This window comes from Hippichthys cyanospilos, chromosome 1 (assembly GCF_059441005.1).
Source record: "Hippichthys cyanospilos isolate Australia breed blue-spotted pipefish chromosome 1, RoL_Hcya_1.0, whole genome shotgun sequence".
Taxonomy (NCBI): Eukaryota; Metazoa; Chordata; class Actinopteri; order Syngnathiformes; family Syngnathidae; genus Hippichthys; species Hippichthys cyanospilos.
Window position 1 is genome coordinate 25,854,501 of NC_142369.1, and position 22,377 is coordinate 25,876,877.

At 41.3% G+C, this 22,377-nt stretch overlaps 3 protein-coding genes across 13 annotated transcripts in view; 2 read left to right on the plus strand and 1 right to left on the minus strand.

Moving 5' to 3' along the window:
• The window catches only part of emid1 (EMI domain containing 1), a 51,957-nt gene extending 43,584 nt beyond the window's left edge, over nt 1–8,373 (plus strand). The window contains exons 10-17 of one of the 5 annotated variants that reach the window (XR_015864974.1): nt 945–1,022; nt 1,814–1,866; nt 1,937–1,999; nt 2,087–2,131; nt 2,243–2,287; nt 5,513–5,597; nt 5,781–5,871; nt 7,648–7,704. Coding sequence is in view for 4 of the 5 variants with exons in the window: in XM_088409402.1 (XP_088265528.1) it covers nt 945–1,022; nt 1,814–1,866; nt 1,937–1,999; nt 2,087–2,131; nt 2,243–2,287; nt 2,861–3,091 (515 nt within the window). In the remaining variant the exon portion in view is untranslated. Of the gene's footprint in view, nt 1–944; nt 1,023–1,813; nt 1,867–1,936; nt 2,000–2,086; nt 2,132–2,242; nt 2,288–2,778; nt 3,679–5,512; nt 5,598–5,780; nt 5,872–7,647 lie in introns of those variants that run through there. The other 4 variants (XM_088409410.1, XM_088409419.1, XM_088409402.1 and 1 more) reach the window with 4 other exon arrangements.
• Nucleotides 5,758–11,107, minus strand: rhbdd3 (rhomboid domain containing 3). Of its 3 annotated transcripts, XM_088409454.1 has the most exons (7): nt 10,696–11,107; nt 10,452–10,611; nt 10,228–10,349; nt 9,980–10,106; nt 9,651–9,890; nt 9,416–9,584; nt 5,758–5,909 (listed from the first exon to the last, which is right to left on the minus strand). In XM_088409454.1, the coding sequence occupies exons 1-7, from the start codon at nt 10,850–10,852 to the stop codon at nt 5,889–5,891; spliced, it is 996 nt and encodes a 331-aa protein (XP_088265580.1). In that variant the 5' UTR covers nt 10,853–11,107; the 3' UTR covers nt 5,758–5,888. The 3 variants fall into 3 exon arrangements, with proteins under 3 accessions (XP_088265580.1, XP_088265568.1, XP_088265575.1); XM_088409442.1 differs by having other exon boundaries at nt 10,228–10,611; XM_088409449.1 differs by lacking the exon at nt 5,758–5,909 and having other exon boundaries at nt 9,264–9,584; nt 10,228–10,611.
• Nucleotides 11,108–12,666: 1,559 nt separating this feature from the next.
• ewsr1b (EWS RNA-binding protein 1b) lies at nt 12,667–21,786 on the plus strand. Of its 5 annotated transcripts, none has more exons than XM_088414161.1 (15): nt 12,667–12,746; nt 13,215–13,251; nt 13,416–13,467; nt 13,922–14,078; nt 14,205–14,412; nt 14,498–14,751; nt 14,827–14,965; nt 19,335–19,372; nt 19,914–19,943; nt 20,036–20,151; nt 20,211–20,340; nt 20,412–20,501; nt 20,580–20,706; nt 20,776–21,138; nt 21,236–21,786. In XM_088414161.1, the coding sequence occupies exons 1-15, from the start codon at nt 12,731–12,733 to the stop codon at nt 21,270–21,272; spliced, it is 1,794 nt and encodes a 597-aa protein (XP_088270287.1). In that variant the 5' UTR covers nt 12,667–12,730; the 3' UTR covers nt 21,273–21,786. The 5 variants fall into 5 exon arrangements, with proteins under 5 accessions (XP_088270287.1, XP_088270305.1, XP_088270296.1 ...); XM_088414179.1 differs by having other exon boundaries at nt 14,504–14,751; XM_088414170.1 differs by having other exon boundaries at nt 12,668–12,746; nt 19,338–19,372.
• The last annotated feature ends 591 nt before the right edge of the window (nt 21,787–22,377 follow it).

The window sequence follows — 22,377 nt, forward strand, 5'->3', positions numbered from 1 at the left end:
AAGCCCGCAGCCTGAATGTTAAGAATGAAGACGAGTCTGCTCACCTGGAGGTGGCGCCGTTTAACATCACAGTTAAGAAATACAACAAAGAGCAGATGTGATGACAGACAGACAGACAGCCTGACATCTAGCCTGGTGCGTATCTCTAATTCAATTGAGGACATTCAATGATTTTTCAGCTGGATGATGTTTCCTGTCATCATTCCTCCCCCTCTCAGTCACTTGCTCTCCCCGAGAAAAGAAACCTCCCAATTGGATCTGAACTCCTATCTCGAAGATCACATGCTTCCTTCTCTGTCACTTTAAGTCTTTTCGTATATATATTCATTCTATCTATTACTGCAAACCTTGGCTTCTTACTCACAAGGGCGATTGTTGAAAAACTCCAATGTAGGCTGTCATCAGAGGTTGACTTTCTTTTCTAGCACACTAATGCAGCCTCAACTATAATCAGCCCACACAAAAGATTCCAAACCACCTACATCTAAACATTTTTTTGTTCTTTCAGGTTATGGACATTTGTGCTCTGTGCAAATTCGAATTTAAAAAAAAAAGGGGGGGGGGGGGTAGAGTTTAGATCCCTGTAGTTATTTGTGACACAGCGCTACTGTGTGGTACATAGAGGTATAGCATTTGTATTGGCTTCATTTTTTTGTACATTCATGGACAGACACTCTTTGACGGGACAACTTTTTATTTCACCGTTAATAATTGTACAATTAACATCTCAGAGCAGCAATTCACAAGGTTTTCGGGAATTGGTTACTTCAAGCAAGGCAATGCAGCTTTATTTATATATGTAACTCAATGTGCTTCACATAGAAAAACAAAACCAATGTGAGGTCCAAACATGATAACTTTAGCAGCTAAGTTTGAGAAACACAAAATTTGAATCATCACCAAATTGTTGATGATGTTAACATCTCTTCCATTCTCATTTCCAGATCGAAGGAAAGACCCCTTCTCCACCAACACTTTCCATGATTCAACACCTGGACCGCAGGGACCGCCTGGGCCGATTGGTTCGTGTATTTTAATAAACTAAAGCAAATTATTTAGCTAGATTTTACCCTTTAATATACATAATATATTGTAGCTAGCCCTAAAGTTTATCCCAAAGCTCTAATTAATTAAAGGGACAGTGTGTAAGATTTAGAGTGTTTTTCATTACGGACACCAGGAGGTGCTGCAGATGCTGTATTCTTTGTTTCGTAATTTTTATACCTCAGGTAGGACTGGACAATAAAACCCTTTTTTTGTGTGTAATTTATAAAAATAGACCATTTGAAAGTTGGCTAAATCGGGAAATCAGGGTTTTGGACAAGTGGGAGAATGCTGGATGAGTGGTTTACAAGATAATTTTACAAGAGGGACTTTACTTTATTGTGGCATTCAACCACATTATGCACAAGTTATGGATATTAAGTTTTTGTTAAAATATTCAAAGACAGTATACATTATTGTCTGAACATTTTGTACAGGATTTGGAGGGGGATGAATGAAACCTTTATTAAATAAATATTTGTTGGATATATTGCTTTGATTAAAATCTACCAAAACTGTAATCATCCAGAATGACTGAAAAAAAAGATTAATAAAAAAAAGATTAGATTACCTGAGACCATCACATTTCTCTGATTATACACGAGCTCAATAAATCCAAAGTAATTTTCTTGAAACGGATGTACCTAAAGAAATTTGTATTTTCTATTTTATAAGAAAGTATTTTCCTTTTAATATTGTTGCATGACAACATCATCCTTGAAACCCAATGTCCTCATCGCCAATCTGATGTCTTCCAATTCATGTGCAGGTCCCCCCGGTCCAAAAGGACCTCCAGGACCTTCAGGCCCACAGGGACAGAACGTAAGCGTGTCGACACCAATTTAAAAAAAGGGTCGTCTCAAGCTTGTCGTGATTTTTTTTTTGTTCATAGGGTAGACCGGGGACTCCTGGAGCACAGGGTCCAGTAGGGCCAAAGGGCGAGCGGGGCGAGAAAGTGAGTGCCACAGGTTCTCTACAGCGGGTTTTCTGTTTCCTCGTCCTTCATGCGTAAACAAAATGGCGTGATACACTTTTGGTTCAGGGTCCTTCAGGTTACCCAGGTGACAGAGGCTTCAGGGGAGAGCCGGTAAGCCAACCCAACCCCCCCACGCCTCTCTTTTTGATTATAAGGATGGTGATGATCTCTAAAACAATGTCATTATCAGTAAGTCACATTTAGTTGTACTCTCTTTTCTAGGGATTACCAGGTCCCAAAGGAGAGCCTGGCGAGAAGGGTTTACCGGTGAGGAAGTAGCTCATTTGGTGTGCAGTGTACAACACATTTGGTTGAATAAAAGCCTGCCTTTTGCTCTAAAGCAGAGGTCTTCAATCCTGATCCTCGAGGGCCGGTGTCCTGGATATTTTATATGTTTCCCTGCTATAAGACACCTGATTCAAATGATAGAGGTCGTTTTTGCAGAGCTTGCCGATTGTCAGATCATTTCAGTAAGGTGTGTTGCAGGCAAGAGACATACGAAACATCCGGGAGTCTGGTCTTTGAGGACCGGGAATGATGACTCTTTGATTTGAAGAAATATTTGAATACCTCTTTGTGAAGTATTTTATTTCCTCTTGTCTATCTAATCCTTCCTTTTCTTTGACGTCTTTTTCATTTTACAAGAGCAATCTAAATGTAAGATATTTTCTATTCAGGATATGTTGATAGGCTCTATGTTTTTCTTGTCCTCTCATGTCTTCTCACCCCATGTGTTTTTTTTGTACATGTGATTTCAGCTGGTGAACCGTATGCGTTTGTGTGTGGAAAACTTCGGTCTTTATGCATTTTTGTGTTGTTGGTCCTTGGGGTGCGTTCCAGACTGCAGCCCCCCATCATGACACTGTCCTCTTGACCCTGAAGCTGTCTGACTCCCTCTGCAAGCTATGGCTACCTTTCACAGTCACTTTAGCAGCATCTGACTTTGGCATATATGTCAAAATAGCATCACCACCATCAATCAGACTACACCAATTCACTCCAACCGAGAGAGAGAGAGAGAGAGAGAGAGAGAGAGAGGAGAAGGATGAATCCTTGGGCACATTTTGCTAAATTCCTGGTCTTCTAAATTGATTTACTTCCCTTAAGACTGACTTGTGTAACAAATGAAAGTAAAATGCCTGAGATGCATATGCCAAATCATTCCATTCACGTGTCACTCATGGGTTCTGCTGGGTTCAAAGTTGTTGTGGAGTGGATACAGCTACACCCTTTTTTTATCCCCTCTTGTTTTCTGCATGTCAATATTAACAAGTGCATAACAAGGCTGCTACATTAAAATATGGCTTCATTATACAACATTTGTTCTAGCTTTAAATGAAATGATCAGTCTGCATTGGATACAAGTTTTTTTTTTTTTTTTAACTTTGCCTTTTGTCTACAAACATAAATCATTGCCTATTCTATCTTACTAATCAAAACATTTTTACCATATAACCCATATTTGCATGCCTTATTTCTGTGATAGTGAATTATGGTCTTTTAAGTTTTTAAAATGTCTCACGAAGCCATTGTCTTATGCTAAAACCAAAAAAGGTGTGTCACTAGACTTGAATGTACACTCACTGGACACTATTTTGGGTACGCTTGCGCATACCCTGCACACGTGATACAACTATCAATAAATGCATCTTAACATATTTAATATTATTTACTCATTTGACGTGCTTAACTCGACATGCACTGTCAGAGGACAATACAATATACATCAATTTTTTTATAGCTGCTCATCCTCACTAGGGTCGCAGGTTTGCTGGTGCCTATCCCAGCTGGTTTCAGGCAGTAGACTGAACAAGTTGCCAGCCAATCGCAGGGCACATTGGGACAAACAACCTTTCATGTACCCAATCACACTTAGGACAATTTGGTGCAAAGCTGCCCAAACTTTTTTTTTTTTAGTCCAATACACCTACCATACATGTTTTTGAGGTGAGGGAGGAAGCCGAAGGGCCCAGAGAGAATCATTCGTGCTCGGGGAGATTAGGTCAACTCTACACAGGAAGGCTGGAGCGACCTGGAATTGAATCCTGGTCTCTGAACTGTGAGGCGGACGTACTACCCGCTCTTCCATCAAGTTAATTACTGGATGTTTAAGTTCTATATAGCTACCCTGCATCATTGTGAGAACAGATTTGAATAATTTACATTGCATAAATAACTAAATGAATTCCATTACTTTATTGTTTCCATTGGACAACACTTTTTAAATTATATTATGTAATGTAAAAATGTCGCGCTCAGCCGTTCTTGTGTGGCGTTTGCATGTTCTCCCTAAACCTGTGTGGTTTCACTCCAGGCACTCGGGTCACTCCAAAAACATGCAGTTGTATTGGACACTTTAAATTGTCCCTTTGGTGCGTGAATGGTGGTTTGCCCCTGTGTGCCCTGCCATTGGCTGGCAACCAGTTCAGGGTGTCTTCCACCTACTTCCCAAAGATAGCTTGGATTGGCACTAGCAAGCCTGTGACCCTTGTGATGATAAGCGGCTATAGAAAACGGATGGATGTAAAAACGGTAAATGACGGAATCGAAAGTCAAGTCAAAGGTTTTCTTCACAACAATATGTTCTATACACCCCCAAAAGTATAAACGGTTTTCTGATTAATAGTGTGTCTGCGGAATATGAATTAGGCAGAAAAATCCACTCATTTTAGTCCATCGAAGAAGGCTGCCATTTTGCAACTTGCCTCTGATTGAAAATGACATTACAGTGCCGAAGGCCTCAGATAAAGACCGTCACATCTCAATCTGTTCTCTGGATTTGGACATGTGTTGGTCGCAAGCCGAACCCTTTGACACGGCAATCTGATTTTCAGTCAACAGCAAATGGCGTTATAAGACGCAACGGCAGCTCCTTGAGATCGATCGAAACAATATATTGACCCAGCTAAGAATAATTTGGGGAGTAACTATAAGAAGAGTAACGTAATGGTCATACCGTTTAATATGTAGTGCCGTTCTACACAGCTGCAAAATAGAAAAATACTGAAGTGTCAATCAATCAGTGATCATTATTATCTTTGTGTACCTAGTAAAGTATCCAGTGGGTGCACAGTATGCATTGCACGCTGGCCTCACTCAGCCAGATGGTGATTACATGACCACAAAAACATTAAACATGCGGTGGTGCTAAAAATCTTTCACTGGCTGAGTTACAGCCAGAAACAATAATGCATACGTAGCACGAGCAAATATAAAGACTTTGGTCCAGTTGTGTCAAACGTGTGACTTCTGTGACGTGCATGCTGCTGTTGTCCAGCCTAGCATGGCAGAGACTGGTGTCATACTGTATTGTAGCATGGCCAGAGAATGAGGGAGATGGAGACAAGTAGACAATGCTGGACAGAAATGTGTGGACTGTTTAACCTTCTAACTGCTGAACTGTATTGAGAAGAACAAGCAAATGACCTGCATCGTGGCGTGCAGTTTTGCAGCTTGCGCTCCTAACCATGACGGCTGTATCTATCTTCACAGGGGGACGGAATACATCAGATCAGAGAGGCGCTGAAGATCTTAGCTGAGAGGGTTTTAATCCTCGAGACTATGATCGGTATTCATGGTGAGTAGGAGGCCTGAGGCAGGGTCAGTTTAAGGCAGGGGTCAAGGTAGGGGGCTCCAACTCCCACTGCACCTAACCTACTGGAACAGGGAGTGGCAACAGTCTCGAGCAGCCCCCCCCAGGACTTAGGCTGGTGTTTCCACACCCCCTCACACAGCACCCCCTGTCACTGCTCTCTGATAGGACTTTAGCTTGCAGATGTTCCGCGACTTGCAGGCTGATCTTGAGCTTCTGGCTCGTAGGGTGACTCTACTGGAGGCTATCGTCTGGCCAGGTAACAATGAGACATCCTCACGCACAGCGCTGCTGGCCCTTATATAGACAAACAGAAAACAATCAACCTAGGAAGCGATGAAGGCACGGCATGACATAACAAAATCTTATTGAACTGTGAAAGTATGTTTAACGTAGGTGTTTGGTAGAAATGCAATTTAAGTACAAGTTTTACTTCTGGGAAACTTTCACAAGCAAAGATACTGCTTTGAATTCATGAAAAACAATGTGCTTCGTGGGTTCCAGTGTTTCTGTGTGTATCTAGTGTGGTTGTCGGGAGAGTAGTGCTGCAACATTTGGACTGAAAGACTCAAGAATCAAGCTTACGATGAAGTTTACAATCAAATTTGTTCAAAAACTTTTTGTACTAAATGTGGGAATTTCAGGTTTTCTCTCTAAAACAGTGCTTCTCAAATTATACTTTGCCAAGCCCCCCCAGGAAAGCGGAAACTTTTCGTGCCCTCTCCTCACTTGATGCGCTGACTATAAATAGGATTATCTATAAAAAGCGTGTAAGTACAATAGACCTAAACCTGTATCTGTTTTAACATTAACAAAAAAAGCAAAATAAATAAACTTTCAATAACTTAATTTGTTTACAGCATTTACACGGGTTACAGCTTCGTCTAAAATAACCAATTGCATCAAAACGCTTGAAACTAAAAAAAAAAACAAAAAACATTTTTTTTAAACGAGTAAAAATCTTATTTTATTGCAATTACACTTCATATGACAAAGCCTTTTCCCTGGGATCATCCGTGCCTCCCCATGGGGTCTCTCCCCACTATTTGAGAAGCACTGATCTAATGGGATATCACAAAAAAATAGCACTTTTTGTTTGGAAACTATTATGGATATTGCGGTTATCTGATGAAAAGCGTACACATCCAAAAACACTTAGATAAATTTGGAGCTACAAATGGTTTGCCTTTGGACATAGGACAATGACAATAACAGCATGAGGCACCAAGCAGTTGTCTGTTTGCATACTTGAAGGGGAAGTCAAGTCAAATATTTTCTTTCCCATAAAATGTTTTTTGATGCCCCACTAGTCCAAACATGGCATTCTGATTAATATTATGTCCCTGAAATATGCATTAAGAGGAAAAAAATCACAGTTTTTTTTATTTTTTTGATTATCACAGCTGCTAAAGGCTCAGCTTGCAAAAGTCACACAATCAAACAAGTGAGCCATTGATTATTCATTTCCTGAGCAATTGTGATGACTTTTTCTGTTGACAGCAAGTGGCAAAATGTCTGCACCAAGGTGGAAATAAAAGCAGCTTGCTTTTTGCTGCTTAGTAATTCCCTCTTCCCGATCACTTCATCCAGCTGGCCACCCGAGAGACTTTGTCTCTCCGGCATGTCCTTGATCATCCCCGATGCCTCCTCCCGGTGGGGCAAGCAGGCGACCAAACTAGATGCTCGAGCCACCTCAGCCGGCCCCTTGTAACATCTCAGTGTTAACCAGTATGCCGTTTTAAGACTAGTGGGGCAGAGGAAACCAATGTAAAAATAAACACTAGACTTCCACTGTTTTGTTGCAGCCCCACTCGCATGACACACTCCTTGTTGCAGGTTCTAGCAGCAAAGACATTTGAAAATTGACCAATGTAAAAAAACAAAAAAGGTCTGATCAATTATGAGGGCATGTTAATGATAATTCCTGTGACAGAAAGCAACAAAAAAACAAAAAGATCAAGACAACAGCATGCACGTGGTCAAACACAGTGCTGGGCAGGGAGGCCCTGTTCCAACTGCTGTCTTTCTTCAACAGAACCTGATCTAGGCTCTGGGGATGGACCATTTGGCACAGCCTCCCCTAGTTTCTACAGAGATAAGCGAGCAGGTCCGCTTCCATATCGACCCGCTTCTCCTCTGTCCTCCGACACCAAGGTTCGAGGAAAGTAGCCCCCCACTCCCTGAGGACAGCAGCCTGGGTTTGCTTCCCTTCCTATAAGTCACATCGGCACTCAACATCCAATTGGTAGCTTTTTTGAGGGGGCTTTACAGTCAGATTTAGGTTGGGGGACATCTCAGGGAAATGCTAACCATACTCCATCATGTCCTCCTGGACCTGTGACAACTAGTTTGACACCCCCTGTCTCCATAGCCACTTCCAGCTGCATCTCCCTGGTCTCACGTTTGACAAAAGGAAGCTCTGATTTACCTGCGGTGTTCCTCAGGTCAGAAATCTTGGCAATAAGGGTTACTTAGCTTAATCAATTTGTGATGTGATATAAAAGACTGTACTTGAGTTTGTTTTTCTTTGTCAATGTAACAGCAATATCATTGGATCTCATGAGCATGTACAATTTTCTGAACTACACAGACAAACCTCAATTATTCATTTTGTTATCGCTTATATGGTTGAACACAAATTAGCTTAGTGCACAAAAACAGTCACCACTACTCTTGAGATATGTTGCTAGATGCGTGTGATGTGTTTTCCAAGTAAAAAGCACACTGAAAAAGTGATGATACGACATATTCACATTACATATCCTACGGGGGGGGGGGGGGGGGGGGGGTCACTTCATGCTGAAAATCATACTGAAAAAAAAAAAAAGGAAACGTTGAAACTGGAATCTATTTTGTGTTGGTGCTGTCCTAATGGACTTTTTTTCATCATAAATCAAGCTTATTGTGAAAGTATTTAAATGTGTTAGTGGTGGTTTGTTTTGTATGCCGTCATATAACTTCCATTTTAAATTTTGATTTCTTGCAAATGTGTTAGTGCTAATATCATCCTGTCTTCTGATTATTGCTGTAATAAAATGTTCCAAGTTTTTTATTATAATGTCACATCACTTTGTGTCCCTACAGAATATTTACATCACTTGATATTCGACTACCTATTGGGTAGGATGTGATAAGTAATTCAATAATTAACAGGTTTTCTTCTGTTGGTTGTGCATTGAAACAAATCTTAATTCAAAAACTTACATTGGTTGCACAAGATTAAAATGTGTTCAATATTATTTCACTCTTGAGCTAAAGAGGGGGAAATTATCTCAGTTTATCACATTTTAACCATGTGCTTTTCATAAGTTCGTATTTGTGACCAATTACCAGCACAAGTGCATACTGAAAAATGTAATATATATATATATATATATATATATATATATATATATATATATATATATATATATATATATATATATATATATATATATATATATATATATATAAGTATGTAATCTAAAAATGAACATGACAGGTAACTGCAATGAAAAGATTCTTGGTTGTTCTTGGTGATGCGGCGTTAGCAAGCCAGAACATTCAGAGATTAGCGCATATAATTCAAAACGTTAATTTACCAAATTATTGATCATTAATTTTCTCCGTACAAGAAAGAAATGTAGTCAAATTCTCATCCCTGGTCCAAAATCATGTTCAATTCAGATTTATTATACAGAAGCGGGCAAAAGGGCAAAATTTTGAAATGCTGCAAACATCCAAGCATCAGTCTAGTTTGTTGTGTAAAGGCCAAATGTTTTTCAGGCTCCATGTCAGAGAAAGTGCTGACTCTATTGAATAACCTCAGGGCCTTTGGATGAAGTGGTCTTCTTCCCCTTTGAGACAACGACGGCCTGCTCTCCAACACGATCATCTATGAGTAAGGAAATAGCGCCATCCAGCTGTTTTGAGGCTGCAAGCGCTACTACAGCCTTTTCAGTGGGGAAACCCATCTTCTCAAGCTGTTGAAGTCTAGGGGAGGAAACATTGTGGTCATCATGTTCGTGAAAGCTATGGTGTGGGGATTTAGTTACCAACCTTAGTGCAGAAACTGACGATTTAGGCACTTCTACTTTTCGGTTCACTTCCTCTGGGGCGTCGTGTAAGGAAGCAAGTAATCCAGCCCTCAGCATCTGTTCTTCCAACACCTCCGCTTCAGACTCTGGCCTCCAAACAGACGGTGACTCCTCCCACTGACGGTGGTTCAATCCTAAATGGTCCATCATGGGAGATGATGGTGCAAGACCTTCATTCATAAAGTGAGACTCTGATCTGGACCTTTGAGAATATATTTCAGATAAAAGTAGTTTACTGTGAAGGTGTGAGTGAATTTTGAATGGAATGGGTTAAAACAAGATGACTCGTACATATGGGAGGAGCTGTAGGTTGGCAATCTTAGTCTGGACCAAGTGGGAATATACACTGAACGGGGAATGAAGGTCAGAACACTGGCTTCCTCGAGCTCCTGTAGCATCCCAATGAAGCTGTGACTATCTGAAAGGTTAATTAAGCATCACAAGCAGGATGTGCTGTTGACTAATCTACCATGCAACTTTACAAGCTCACGCTTAAATATTACATGACTTGGTTCAGTGACATAAAAAAAAAAGGATACAGTTGAGGCCAATGCATATTGCACAGAAATTAAGCAGAACCGGTGTTCCGGGCAGCACGACCAGAAAGAGCAGCAGCAACAACCATGGCAAAACCCAAACTGGCAAACAGCCTTGCAGTCGCCTATTAGTGAAGTGACGGCATTGGGTTGTAAACAACGCCAGATGAATTGCAGCATAGCCACAGATCCGACTGGCCTCAAGACTGAAGACAAAGATAACCAACGTGTAAATAAGAGGTAATATGGCCATCGTGAGGGTGGAGAGGGCTAGGTAAGTGACTGTGCCCCAGTGCCTCTCTTGAGATGGTCCGAACAGCAGTAGCAGAGCAACGCTGCCAAGCAAAGAGGGCGAATCGTCATGATTGAGAGCGTACAGGAACACGTCTAAAAACACAATGGGAGATAGAGAAAGAACAGCGTTGTTTGCTGGGCATATGTACAGAAACTACCCAGTTTATGAATTGGTACCTTTGAAGCGCGGAAACTCTCCACCAGGGCCTAAACTCAGATGTGCTTGAACACCAGCAGCGTATACCAACAAGACGAACGACAGCAGCAGGGTTGTTCCTAGAAAGAATCCTGGGCGGTCTGATCCAAGCCATGTTGAAAATATACGATAGCGCATGACCTACTGTCTTTTTTTTTGCGTCACGCCGCATTAATGTGGTGTGATAAATGTCGTTTTTGATCGCATGAATTACATGGTCTAATCTTCTCCACCAGAATAAACTTTATTGGGCAAAAAAGATGTGGTTTGAACTATTATGGAATCGTTTGATAAATGTCTAAAAGTATTACTTAATCGACAACTGACGCGGAACACTAACGTTATATGCGCGCATCTTGTGTTTTTAATATAGTTACTTCCGCGTGACGTCACGCAAAAAAGGCTTCTTCTCTGGCAGTTGACAGGGTGTGATACTGCCACCTTTTGAATAAACTGAGACTTTCGGTTGTAAAGCTACAGCGCTGTACTGTGCCGTCCTCTTCAAGTGGACAGGAGATACGATGAACAAGTCGCCGCCTGAGTGCCCTTTGCTCCTCGTCAATCGTCACACCTTTAACAGCATCCGTCCATTCATTTTCTCTCACCGCTTATCCTCACTAGGGTCGCTGGTTTACTGGTGCCTATCTCTGCTGTCTACATGGCAGTAGGCGGGGGACACGCTGGACTGCTTGTCACCCAATTGCAGGGCACACCGAGACGAACAACCATTCACGAATTATACAATTACACCTAATGACAATTTAGAGTGTCCAATACATGCCATGCATGTTTCTGAAATGTGGGAGGAAGCCGGAGTGCCAGGAGAGAACCTATACCGGTTTGAGGATAACATGCAAACTCCACACTGGAAAGCCGTAACGATGGATTTAATCTCTGGTCTCTGAACTGTGAGGCAGACGTGTTAACCACCTTTCCACCCATGCGTCCCACCTTTTATAACAGTAAAACACTAACCTTTCAAGGTGACTAGAAGTGGTTGACGGGAGCTGTTCTTTCCCCTTTTTGTCACTTCACAATTACATTTTGCTAAAAGCTGTGATGAGACAGAGTGATGTGAGCCCTTGTTTAAAAAAAAAAAAAGAAAGGAAAAAAGGCCCATGGATGGAAACGACATGTAAAACATTGTGGGTGGTCTCAAACATTAAGCTTTGTTGTATAGGTAAAGAACTGAAAGATAATATCTTGCAGGCAGGACTGCGAATGGCCCCGGGCCACAAATTTGAGACCCTTGGTTTAAGGGTTAGGGCAAGACAGCCTTTGGTCTTTCTTTCATTTCAATCTACGCTGCTGTTTGCAGTAGATTTTGCGTTACAAATGCCAGTTGAATTTGTTCTCACTGTCTTACCTGGATAATTAACAGTTACATTTATAAAATGGTCACGTATATGCTTTACTAATTTTTGAAGTGTTTCTTTCTGCTCGCCAAGCAAAAGTGAGGGCTTGCCTTCAACGATCTTTACATATAAATGGTTTGAGTCAAATGACTTTGAAGATTAGTTATACATTGCAGAGCTGTTGGTTCGTCTGTCTTTGTGTAACAAGGAGAAAGAAGGTTGCCACTAACCGCGAATTCATTATTTCGTACAAGTACATAAAATATAGCTAACGAGCATTCATCGTCACACACAAAAATAAGAGTTACGAAAGACTTTGTACTGTAGTACTGGCGTTAGTAGGTCAAACAAAGTATCGCGGTGTTTGAAACGATGAGTGTTGTCTCGCGATGTTTCCTGATGGTCGTTCACTCAAATTGCACTCGAAGGCGTCTTTCCAACAATCAATTTTGTCTTGTCGGCTTCTGGCCTCACAAGTACTCTTCGTCGCATTCAAAAAAGAGTTGCGAAGACTTTGTACTGTCGTACAAACGTTAAGTAAAACAAGGTATCGCGGTGTTTAATACATAAATCTGTTATCTCGCGATATTTCCTGGTCGTTGCGCACTCAAAGGCGTCTCTCCAACAATCAACTTTGTCCAGTCGTCTCACCAGATACAAAATGTCGTCGGCTCCTGGTAAGCGCAAAAATTTGAAGATTATATTAATATTGACTTTGAAATATTGAATCGATATGTTTGTATTCGAGTGTTTTACCTTTTCACGATCAGACTGTGTCTACAGAATTACATTTTTAGCTTTATTTGGGTGAATATCCTTTTCCGCGTATTGGCGCGTACTGGCACAAGGCCTAACGTAATTCATCGACATACGTCGCCTGTTTTCCACAACCACCATTTCTCCTCTTCATCTAAATGAATGATTTTGCATCCGATTTTAAATGCCACGATTTGTAACTTAACAAGTTCCACCTATTGTTTGCCTTATAAGTGTTGTCGCGTCCCCATTCATGTACCCTTGTTGAATGGCGCTCAACCCGCGGGCCGGTTGAACGCAATATTAGCATTAGCATATTAGCATAATGTTTAGAATAGCATTAAACCTTTTTGATCTTCAATGGTACTTTTCACTTTGCCTTTCAACAGATTACAGCTCCTACAACCAATCCAGTTCTCAACCGGGGTAAGTGTTCAACTAACACGCCCTATCTATGACTCCATATCGAGTTGCGTTTAAAACCTAGATTCGTTCATTGTTAAACGACCACGTGTACTTTACAAGTACACATTAGTCGCCATTCTGCGCTCAGTAAATTATATCCAGTGTTGAACTTGCCTTCTCTGCAGGTATGCATCCTATGCTGCTCCGGCGTCACAAGCCTATGGACAATCTGCTCAGGTATGTGATGGGATTAATATATAACGACAAAACCGTAACGTAGTAAGTTAAAGGTTTTCAGTTCTGGTCCTCTAGGGCTGATTTCATCAGTTTTATTATTATTTTTTTAATTTTATGTCTCGGCGGGATCACGCCTGATTTTTTTTTATTTATTATTATTATTAATTTCTTCTTCAAATGATCAGACAACCAGCAAGGTCTACAGAAGCTGAATAAGAATCCTGATCATTTTAATTGAGATTCTTGCAAAGAGATATAAAATGTATATAAATAACCTGGGACGCCGACCCTCGAGGACCATGTTTGAAAATTCCTCCAGTGAGCAATAGTCAGTTTGTGCAACCTGAATATTTGTATTTGAGATGATATGACATATAGAATGTTGACTTATGTGATCAGCTGATTGAAAGTTCATATGCAGTCTGTCCATGCTTATATTTTGCTTTGACTTCAGCAGCAGAGTTATGGTCAGCAAAGTTACGGATCATATGCCCAGCCCGCTGCTGCTGCTGCTGACAACACGTACACCCAGGCAACTCCCGCTGCTGGAAGTTATGCTCAACAGCAGCCGCCCCAACAATATGGCTCCTCCTATGGCCAGGCAGCACAAAGTATGTGATCAGAAAGTGTTGACTCTGGACAGAATTAGTGGGTCACCAAACCATATTGTTTGATGTGTTGTCCTCCCACTCCCCTTGCTGTATCTAAACGGGCATGTTGTCTTACGTTCTTCACAGCTGGCTATCCTGCTGCCCAGTCAACAGCTCATGGTTACACACAGTCCACCCAGGCTTATGGAGCGCAGGCTTATGACGGTGCACCTGCAGCTGCTGCCACCGCTGCTGCTCCTGCTGCGTCCCAGTCTTATGGGTCTCAGCCTGGTTATACTGCTCAGTCTGCATATCCTGCTTATGGTCAGCAGCCAGCTCCTGCTGCACCGCAGAGGTGTGTGCCCATTTGCAAGAAACCGTCTGTCATTATTACACGTTTAGCAAAGTTTGTTGCTGCATTGGTTTTTGTCTCCCATTAGTTACAGTGCGAACAGCCAACCTGCTGCTTACAACCAAAGCAGCTACTCTCAACAGGCAGGATATGGCCAGCAGCAGTCTGGTTACCAGACCCCACAGACCAGCTATAGCCAACCGCAGGGTGGTTACCAGCAGCAGGCCCAGCAACAGCCCCCCCCTTCCTATCCACCCCAAGCTGCAGGTTCCTATGGCCAGCCCCCTGCCGGTCAGTACGGCCAGCAAGGTGGACCACCTAGCTATCAGTCCAACCATTACAGTAAGCTTGCTTTTACTACTGCACCGTTTAAAGAAATTAGGAAAACATTTTGATTGTCATCGCCATTCTTTGTAGATAACTACAGACAGGATAGCCAGGGAGGGGGCTCTGGCTACTCAGAACCTTCAAGGTACTCAGAGGGTAGGGGCCGTGACGGTTTCGACAGAGGAGGAATGATGCATCGTGGCCGAGGCGGCATGGGTCGTGGCATGGGGTAAGTGTCTTTCTTGAGCGTATGACTCACTGTATTTTTACTTGCAGGTGCTATGGCTAGTTAGGGCAGGGCTGGGGAAAACAAGTGAAGAGGCTGAAACTGATACCCTTTTCAGTTACCAATTTTACTTTTGGTATTATAAATAATAGCCAGGAAAGAAACTAGCTTTGCACCCTCGTTTCTCTCAGCCCTGTCACTAAATTGCCTTGGTAAGTTAATTTCTTTCTATGAATAAATTTATTGGGGCCTGTGCATAATATAGGAAGGGACAAGTTTCTTTTAACAGTTTTATCGTAAAGATTTGAGTCGTGATGGGTTATTGCAAATCAAAATTTAATTGCAAATGCTAGAGAAAAAGAACTGGCGGATCTAATCTATTTCTTAGATAGGTATCCATTCAATAGCTTTCAACGCCGCATAAAGATCGTCAATTCATTATGGTAAAGGGGCCTTCATGGTTTACTTTTTTTTTTTTCATGTACTGATTGATAGGGAATTGCAAAAATCGTTATTAGATAACAAACTTGTATGGCATCACGGGTTGGTTGAATTTTGCAAATGGTTACATAATTCATGTACCATTGTGTATGGTCTGCTGTTCGAAGGAAAAAAAAATATAAATGGTTGTCAATTGTTGGCGTCATTCCCACTGAAATTATTTACCCTTTGCTTAAACTCTATTTGGTGTTTGGTTGTTGTTGAATATTTAATATATTTATTTTGGGAACCGCAGTTAGTTGTTAATCTGCCCTAAGAGGCTGATTAATGCAAAAGACCAGGGTTAAAGAAAAGTAAACATTTCTTAATAACGCTGCAGTGTATTTGTGATTAACCAAGGGTATTTGTTTTGGGGTTTCGCTGTAAAAAATTTTCCCCAACCTACTATTGCTGTACTTAAGTGGTGGTAAGGACACAAGAATAACAAATGTAATGCACTTTTTTTTTTTTTACACGGTATAAAAGCACCTAATGGTTCTTTTGCGCATCCCCTTGCGTTTTTTGTTTGTTTGTTTGTTTGTTTTTTTTAAGCACTCTTATGTCAGACACTCAGATTTTTACCAGGAATACATTTCTGTCAGTGCAAAATACACAAATGCACTTTTTGCATCAGTGATGGTATTCTTAATGGGGAACACAGAGCTGCCAACTAATATGGAATGTCTATATTCATATATCCCTGCACAGCCCTCTACTCCATTGTAGAGAAAACTAGCAGTCAAGGGCAAAAGTTTGAGACTAAACTTGCAATGATGTTTTAAGTTTTATTGCTGGATTGTAGTATCCAGTAGTGCACAGACAACAGCTGTGTGCTAGCAACAATATTAAACACCAAGTTGTCTTGCTCAATATTGAACACTAGTATTTCGGACATTTTATTTTTTATTTTTCCTAACCAATCTATTGGTTTTTGAATTAGTTTTCCTTCTCCAAGCCAAATATTGGTTCATAAAACCATGTGTCAATACGTATGTATGTTTGCTAAACCTGTGTGTCATTTATCTATCTCTAATGTAGTGCAGTACATGGTCAAGGTAGTTGACAGGTCTGGTAAGCGTGATGAAACTGAGCAATCTTCCGGTATGAAGTACATACACTGTCAAAATCCATAGAGAAAAAAAATGTGTGCATATTGGTATCTATTGAGCTGCTCTCTTGTTAGTACAACGAAGTGCACATTTGTATTGATGTGAGGAGCTGTTTTCCAGCGAATGGGCCCTCATGTTAATCTCTGCTAAGCAAAGCCTTTGCTTGATAAGAGGTTTTGCTAACCTCAACTGTAATGTGCAATGATTTTTTTTCTTCCTTAAATTACATCTTGTAAAATATTCATTAAAGCAAATGCGTTAATTGTTTATTTTTTACTGTGATACATAAATGAAGTCGCTAATTAGGGATTAGCATGAGGATAATGCAAATTATGACTAGATAGCCTCTACACAAGCACATGCAAGAAGGTATATTGTTAGGTACTATTTGCCAAGCTAAAGTGCTGATGGTGATAATTCATTTTGCTTATAAAATATCTATATGAACATAGATAATTGAAACGTTCATTTCAGTTTTTGAGTATAATAAGTAAATGAATGATTAAATGTTGTTGTCATGCCACAATAGGAGAAATTTAAGAATATATGAAGAACTAAAATGATTGCATGGCCTCATTTTTTGGGAGTTTAAATTATTGTTTTGATCAGGTCATGCTCAATAAAACCATAACCATAATACCATTCTAATTACAAAACTACAGCAAGAAGTTTCTACCATTTGTGGTGTTGGTTCATCAAGGAGAAGGGAAGGGGGGAAAAAAAAAATATATATATATATATATATATATACACACACACACACACACACAAAGCATAATTCCCCAAATGTAAGACTTACTTTTCCCCATAAATGAAGGCCAAAAGTATGGGTGTGTCCTATAAACAGTATTTATTCTAATTCTGCACCATTTGTGGAAGATTGAGCCGTCAACCGCATAAGCAGAGTTTTCACACACACATGTGCATTTTTATACTGGCCGTCTTCTTACAACAGTCACAGAATGAGCTAGAGGGCGGACTGTTACCAGCCAGTCCCTTTTACAGCTAACAGCGGCTCCTGTTAGCTGTGGTTGTTACAGAATTCTTTTCAATAAAAGAAGCGGACAGACTGACCCGGTGTCAGAGTGCATCTTTGTTCACAGGAATGCAAATCCACTTCAAATTAATTGATAAGCACACAAAACAAGGCTGCGTCCTATTCACAGGTGCATTTTATGTTTGGGGAGTTACGGTCTCTTGACCATATGAAAGCAAAACTGGTATTATATAATCCTTACCTGAATCTAATGGAGCTCTTATAAAACAAATTAATTAAAATTTGGAATCCTGAATTGTTACCCAGCTCTACAACTAATGTTTGGGAATACAAACAGCCACGGCTCCAAGCTAGCTAAGGTTGGGTGATGTTCAATCATTACTGTATTTTGGTCTTTGATAATGTCTTCCCTGGACTATAGCTAGTAACACAAATGTTTGGGGGTACTGCTTGTATTTCGAAGTACATCTTTCTTTGTGCCATTTGCATTGTTAAGGAATTAATTTCTGGTTGGCAGCTCTGAAAATTTTGGTAGTCGTTGGTATTTGCTATTGGTGGGAAAAGTTGAAGTTGTCAAAATGCCTCTTGATTTTTGCTCTGCATGCATTTGCATTTTATACTTGGTGCCTATTGGGATCATACTAAAACGGTTTTGGCTGCTTTGACCCAAAACATATTAAGATTACCCGACCACAGTCGAGCAATTGAGTACTCCAAAGGTTTTTTTTGTGTGTGTGTGTGTGTAATAGAGTAGATTTTTAAGTGTGTTCGTAAAAAGGTCAATGGGGCAGAAAGACGGGGGGGCTTAAAGGCACACATTGCATTGTCAAGCGCTTTGCCATTCAAGGGTTCCCCTATTTTTAAAAACACCAATTTATGAAATCACCGCTATAAAGGCAGATTTGAGTTTGACGTGCTGACAGGTTGGCAGTGATACTGAAATTTTGAAAATAGGATATAGACTAAAATACTTTAGTAATAAATTTTAGAATTGCACAGGGGTATGGGGGGGTGGTCACAATGTCATTTTGAAATGTAACTGCTTTTTGTGTTTTTGGAATTCAATTGTTTGATCTCATTGAGAACTTTTAACATGCTTTGTCACATTTATACCGTACAGGTAACAGAGCCCTTTAAAAGCATCTTTTCTCTAGAAAGTATCTGTACTCAGTGCAGAGGCGCCAACTTAAGGAGAGCAGGAGGGCTCTTAAAAGATTGGGGGTCTGCCTAATTTTCCAACAACTCTGAGGATGGTGGTGTTTGAGCATGATGGGCTTTTTATCATTTCTTTTCTTCTCTCATTATTTTTAATACATTATTCAGTGTTAAAATCAATGGTTATTTCTGTAAAATGTGGACTGTTTACACTTTTCTTTAACATTTGCTGTACAATTTTTCAAATGCATTGGTCAATGTAAGCTTTCAGATAAATTTTCCTGTATTTTGTTTGTTTTTGTTTTTGTTTTTACATCTGGATTGTGTGTAACATATCTATAGAGTGTAATGTTAAAACCAGTGGTACATTTCTCTCAGTGCATCTAAAATCTTTGAGTGTTTAGCTTCTGCCAGGTTTCTTTTCCAGCTTCTATGTACAACTGTTATCTCCAAGTTACTAATATTAACACATGATCACCTCAACTACTCTGTATATCAACTTTGGGGAATTTTACTTGCTGTTAGCCTCGATAGAATGTTTTTGACTCCCTCAATCAAGCCACTGTGCTCGAGCCATGGATGTGGCTGTAAAAGGGAAATGGCCTTCATATCTTCATTTATTCCCCCATAGCAGCGCTGGAGACAGAGGTGGCTTCAGTAAGCCTGGTGGTAAGTTAACGAGAATTACACTGGTTAGTCCTTTACAAGCCTTAATCGCTTTCAACTCTTGCGTATCCATTTTGCTACCTTGGTATGAAACGATTTTATGAACACGCCCTAATTTGGGGAAATTGTCCAATGCCTGAGACCATTTTCCGAGGTTTTTCGTGTAATTCAGCCATTGCTTATGGTTTGACCAGTTTCCAAAGGTTAATGGGGAAAATGCCACTTGTGACTGGGTTGACTTAAGAAACACCAAAAAAACAAAAGTGATCTCATATGTTACTCTTATGGTTTTCCTGGGAACATCTACTTAGTGGTCTTAGAGGCTTTTCAAAGAACACAAAATTTCATGGGGTCGGAGGTATCTTACTTTTCAAATCGTGAGTACACTGGTTAACGTGGCCCCGCAGTGTGCAACGGAAGTCTAAACTGTGTTTTGTAGCACTCTTCATGTGATGTATGCGGCGTTTGAGTAGCATGCCCTGATTTTTTTTTTTCCCTCCCCCTCCCTCAATTTCTTCTGGCCCTCCTTCACTGGACCACAAAGGACACCTGGGCGGCGAAGAGCGTGAAATGGGTGAGTTGAATTTGAGCCTTGCGTCTACGGGGTTACACGGAACGTTTATTTGATGTTCGCTGTTGCTTAAAATATTACTTTGCGTCTCGTAGGGCGGTCTGAAGAGCAAGACGATGCTGAAAACTGTGCCATCTACATCACCGGCTTGACTGAGAAGGCCAACATCGACGAGATGGCCGAATTCTTTAAACACGTCGGCCCGATTAGAGTAAGAATAACCGCGGGAGAAGCTAGGTAGGCAGATGCTAACTGCCCGCTTCCCTCCAGTTCAATCGCAGACTTGGCCAGCTTGCCATTAACATCTACACTGACAAGGATTCGGGAAAGCCCAAAGGGGATGCCACCCTCTCCTATGAGGAGCCTCTCTGCGCCAAAGCTGCCGTGGAGCAATTTGATGGTAGAATATCCTGTTATCACCATGCGGTGCGTGTGAAAGGGAAATGCTAATTGTTTGCGTCAAATTCTCAGGCAAGGAGTTCCAGGGCCGCAGGCTCAAAGTGTCAATGGCGCGCCGCAAAACCCAGATGCCCATGCGCGATGGCATGATGGGCCGTGGAGGTAAGTTGGCGGGTCCCCCGGGAGGTCATTGTTTTGATGTTTCAGTGCCATTTGTAATTGTGCACAATACCCTACTAGGCATGATGGGCCGCGGAGGCGAGCGTGGTGGCTTCATGCCCCGAGGTGGCCCACGCGGCATGGGCCGGGGTGGACCCACAGGAGCCAACATGCAACAGAGGGCTGGGGACTGGGAGTGTCCTAATCCGTACGTATTGCATTTATTTGACTCGTATGGCGGGGTGTGCACTTGCTTCAATACGTGTGTTGTTCCTAGGGGTTGCGGCAACCAAAACTTTGCCTGGAGGATGGAGTGCAATCAGTGCAAGGCTCCCAAACCAGAAGGCATGGGGGGCGGGCCCCCGTTTCCCCCCGGAGGCGAAAGAGGCAGAGGCGGCATGGGAATGCGAGGAGGCAGGGGCATGGACCGCGGCGGACCCTCCGGAGGCCCGGGTGGTCCCGGAGGTTTCCGAGGAGGCTGGGGAGGCGATCGCGGCGGATTCAGGGGAGGCGATCGCGGCGGATTCAGGGGCCGTGGCGGCATGGACCGAGGCGGGTTCCGTGGTTCCGGCCGTGGCGGACCGCCCATGGGTGGCAGAGGAAGGGGAATGGGCCCACCAGGTGGCAAGATGGATATGAGGTACAGTCATCAACCAAATAAATGTTTGATAGTGTCAATCCGGAAACTGCCGTGTGAGGCCACTTGATGACTTGTGCTTTTTGTTGCTCGCTTCCAGGGACCATCGCCAGGAGCGCAGAGAGAGACCATATTGAACTTCTTCTTAAACCTTACTTGTATGGGATTTTTTGTTAGTTTTTTTAAGATGAGCATTTTTAATTTATGCTTTCATATCATCACCTTCTTAATATATTGGCCCGAGTTCCAGTTGGGAGGATGAGGTTTTGTTAATGTCTCATGATACCGGTCCGGGCACCTCTGCTAAATTTGGTCACGTTCCCAGTTGACAGATAGTTAAATTCCATGCCTGTACTGAAGTTAAATCAGTATTTGGTTTGTTTTTTCATGTTTTCGGGGGGATAATGACTGAGGCCATTGTATAATGAAGGTGATGATATGTTGATTTGTTATCTAACTGCTCACAAACATCCTGTGCAGTTCACACATCTTTTGTCTTTATTCTAGTTCGTTCATATGCCACCTTGTTACATGCATGTTTTTTTTAAATACGGCAGTTATGTCTTTGCATCAACACAATATGTGTTGTAAATTTGCCTGCCCTTTTTTTCCTTCAAAAATTGTGGGGAATAAACCTTTTATTCATAATAAGCAGTGTGTCGGGTCAGATTTTTCTGGGACTGTGGTGTACAAATTTCACTTAAATTCAGTGTGTTACCCCTACAGACCAATCATTAAACGCTAATGGCCAAGTGGAGTCATTGGTATTGTAAGTACACTTCCTCTTGACGGTAACTGAATTTGTTGAATGTTGGGAACTCATTTGTCTAATTCAAATGTAAAATTGTCAGTTCCCAACTGGGGGACTTTTGGATTCAAAATTCTTAAAGTTCACTTTTCTATTACATACCAATAATACATATTAAACTTTTATAGGCTTGCTGTCATAGCTTCCATATCAATGGCACAGTTATTTCTTGATTACGGTATATAAATGTAATCACAGTCATTGGGTTGCAGATCTGCGCTAATTTTTTCTCTTAGGACTATAAGCTATCTGTGTATCCTCGCTGTTTCTGCTGACCAAGAGGACAAACTTAAGTAAAGAAAAAAAAACCACCTTGTCTTATTCTGATAATATGCATAACAGGGTTGGTTTAATAGGTAGAGTGAGACATCCAAGTAAGGCTAACATGAAAAATTGAACATGACATACCTTTGCTGTACCCAGTTTTTTTAAAG

Excerpts from the sequence above, each read along its gene's own strand:
- rhbdd3 (XM_088409442.1), bottom strand. The coding sequence starts at position 10,852 with ATGCGCTATCGTATATTTTCAACATGGCTTGGATCAGACCGCCCAGGA. Across the intron at positions 10,612-10,695 it reads AGAGTTTCCGCGCTTCAAAG|ACGTGTTCCTGTACGCTCTC; the intron begins GTACCAATTCAT and ends TTGTGTTTTTAG. Across the intron at positions 9,891-9,979 it reads ACCTACAGCTCCTCCCATAT|GTCCAGATCAGAGTCTCACT; the intron begins GTACGAGTCATC and ends ATATTCTCAAAG.
- ewsr1b (XM_088414161.1), top strand. Across the intron at positions 19,373-19,913 it reads TGGCTTCAGTAAGCCTGGTG|GACACCTGGGCGGCGAAGAG; the intron begins GTAAGTTAACGA and ends TGGACCACAAAG. Across the intron at positions 20,707-20,775 it reads GACTGGGAGTGTCCTAATCC|GGGTTGCGGCAACCAAAACT; the intron begins GTACGTATTGCA and ends TGTTGTTCCTAG.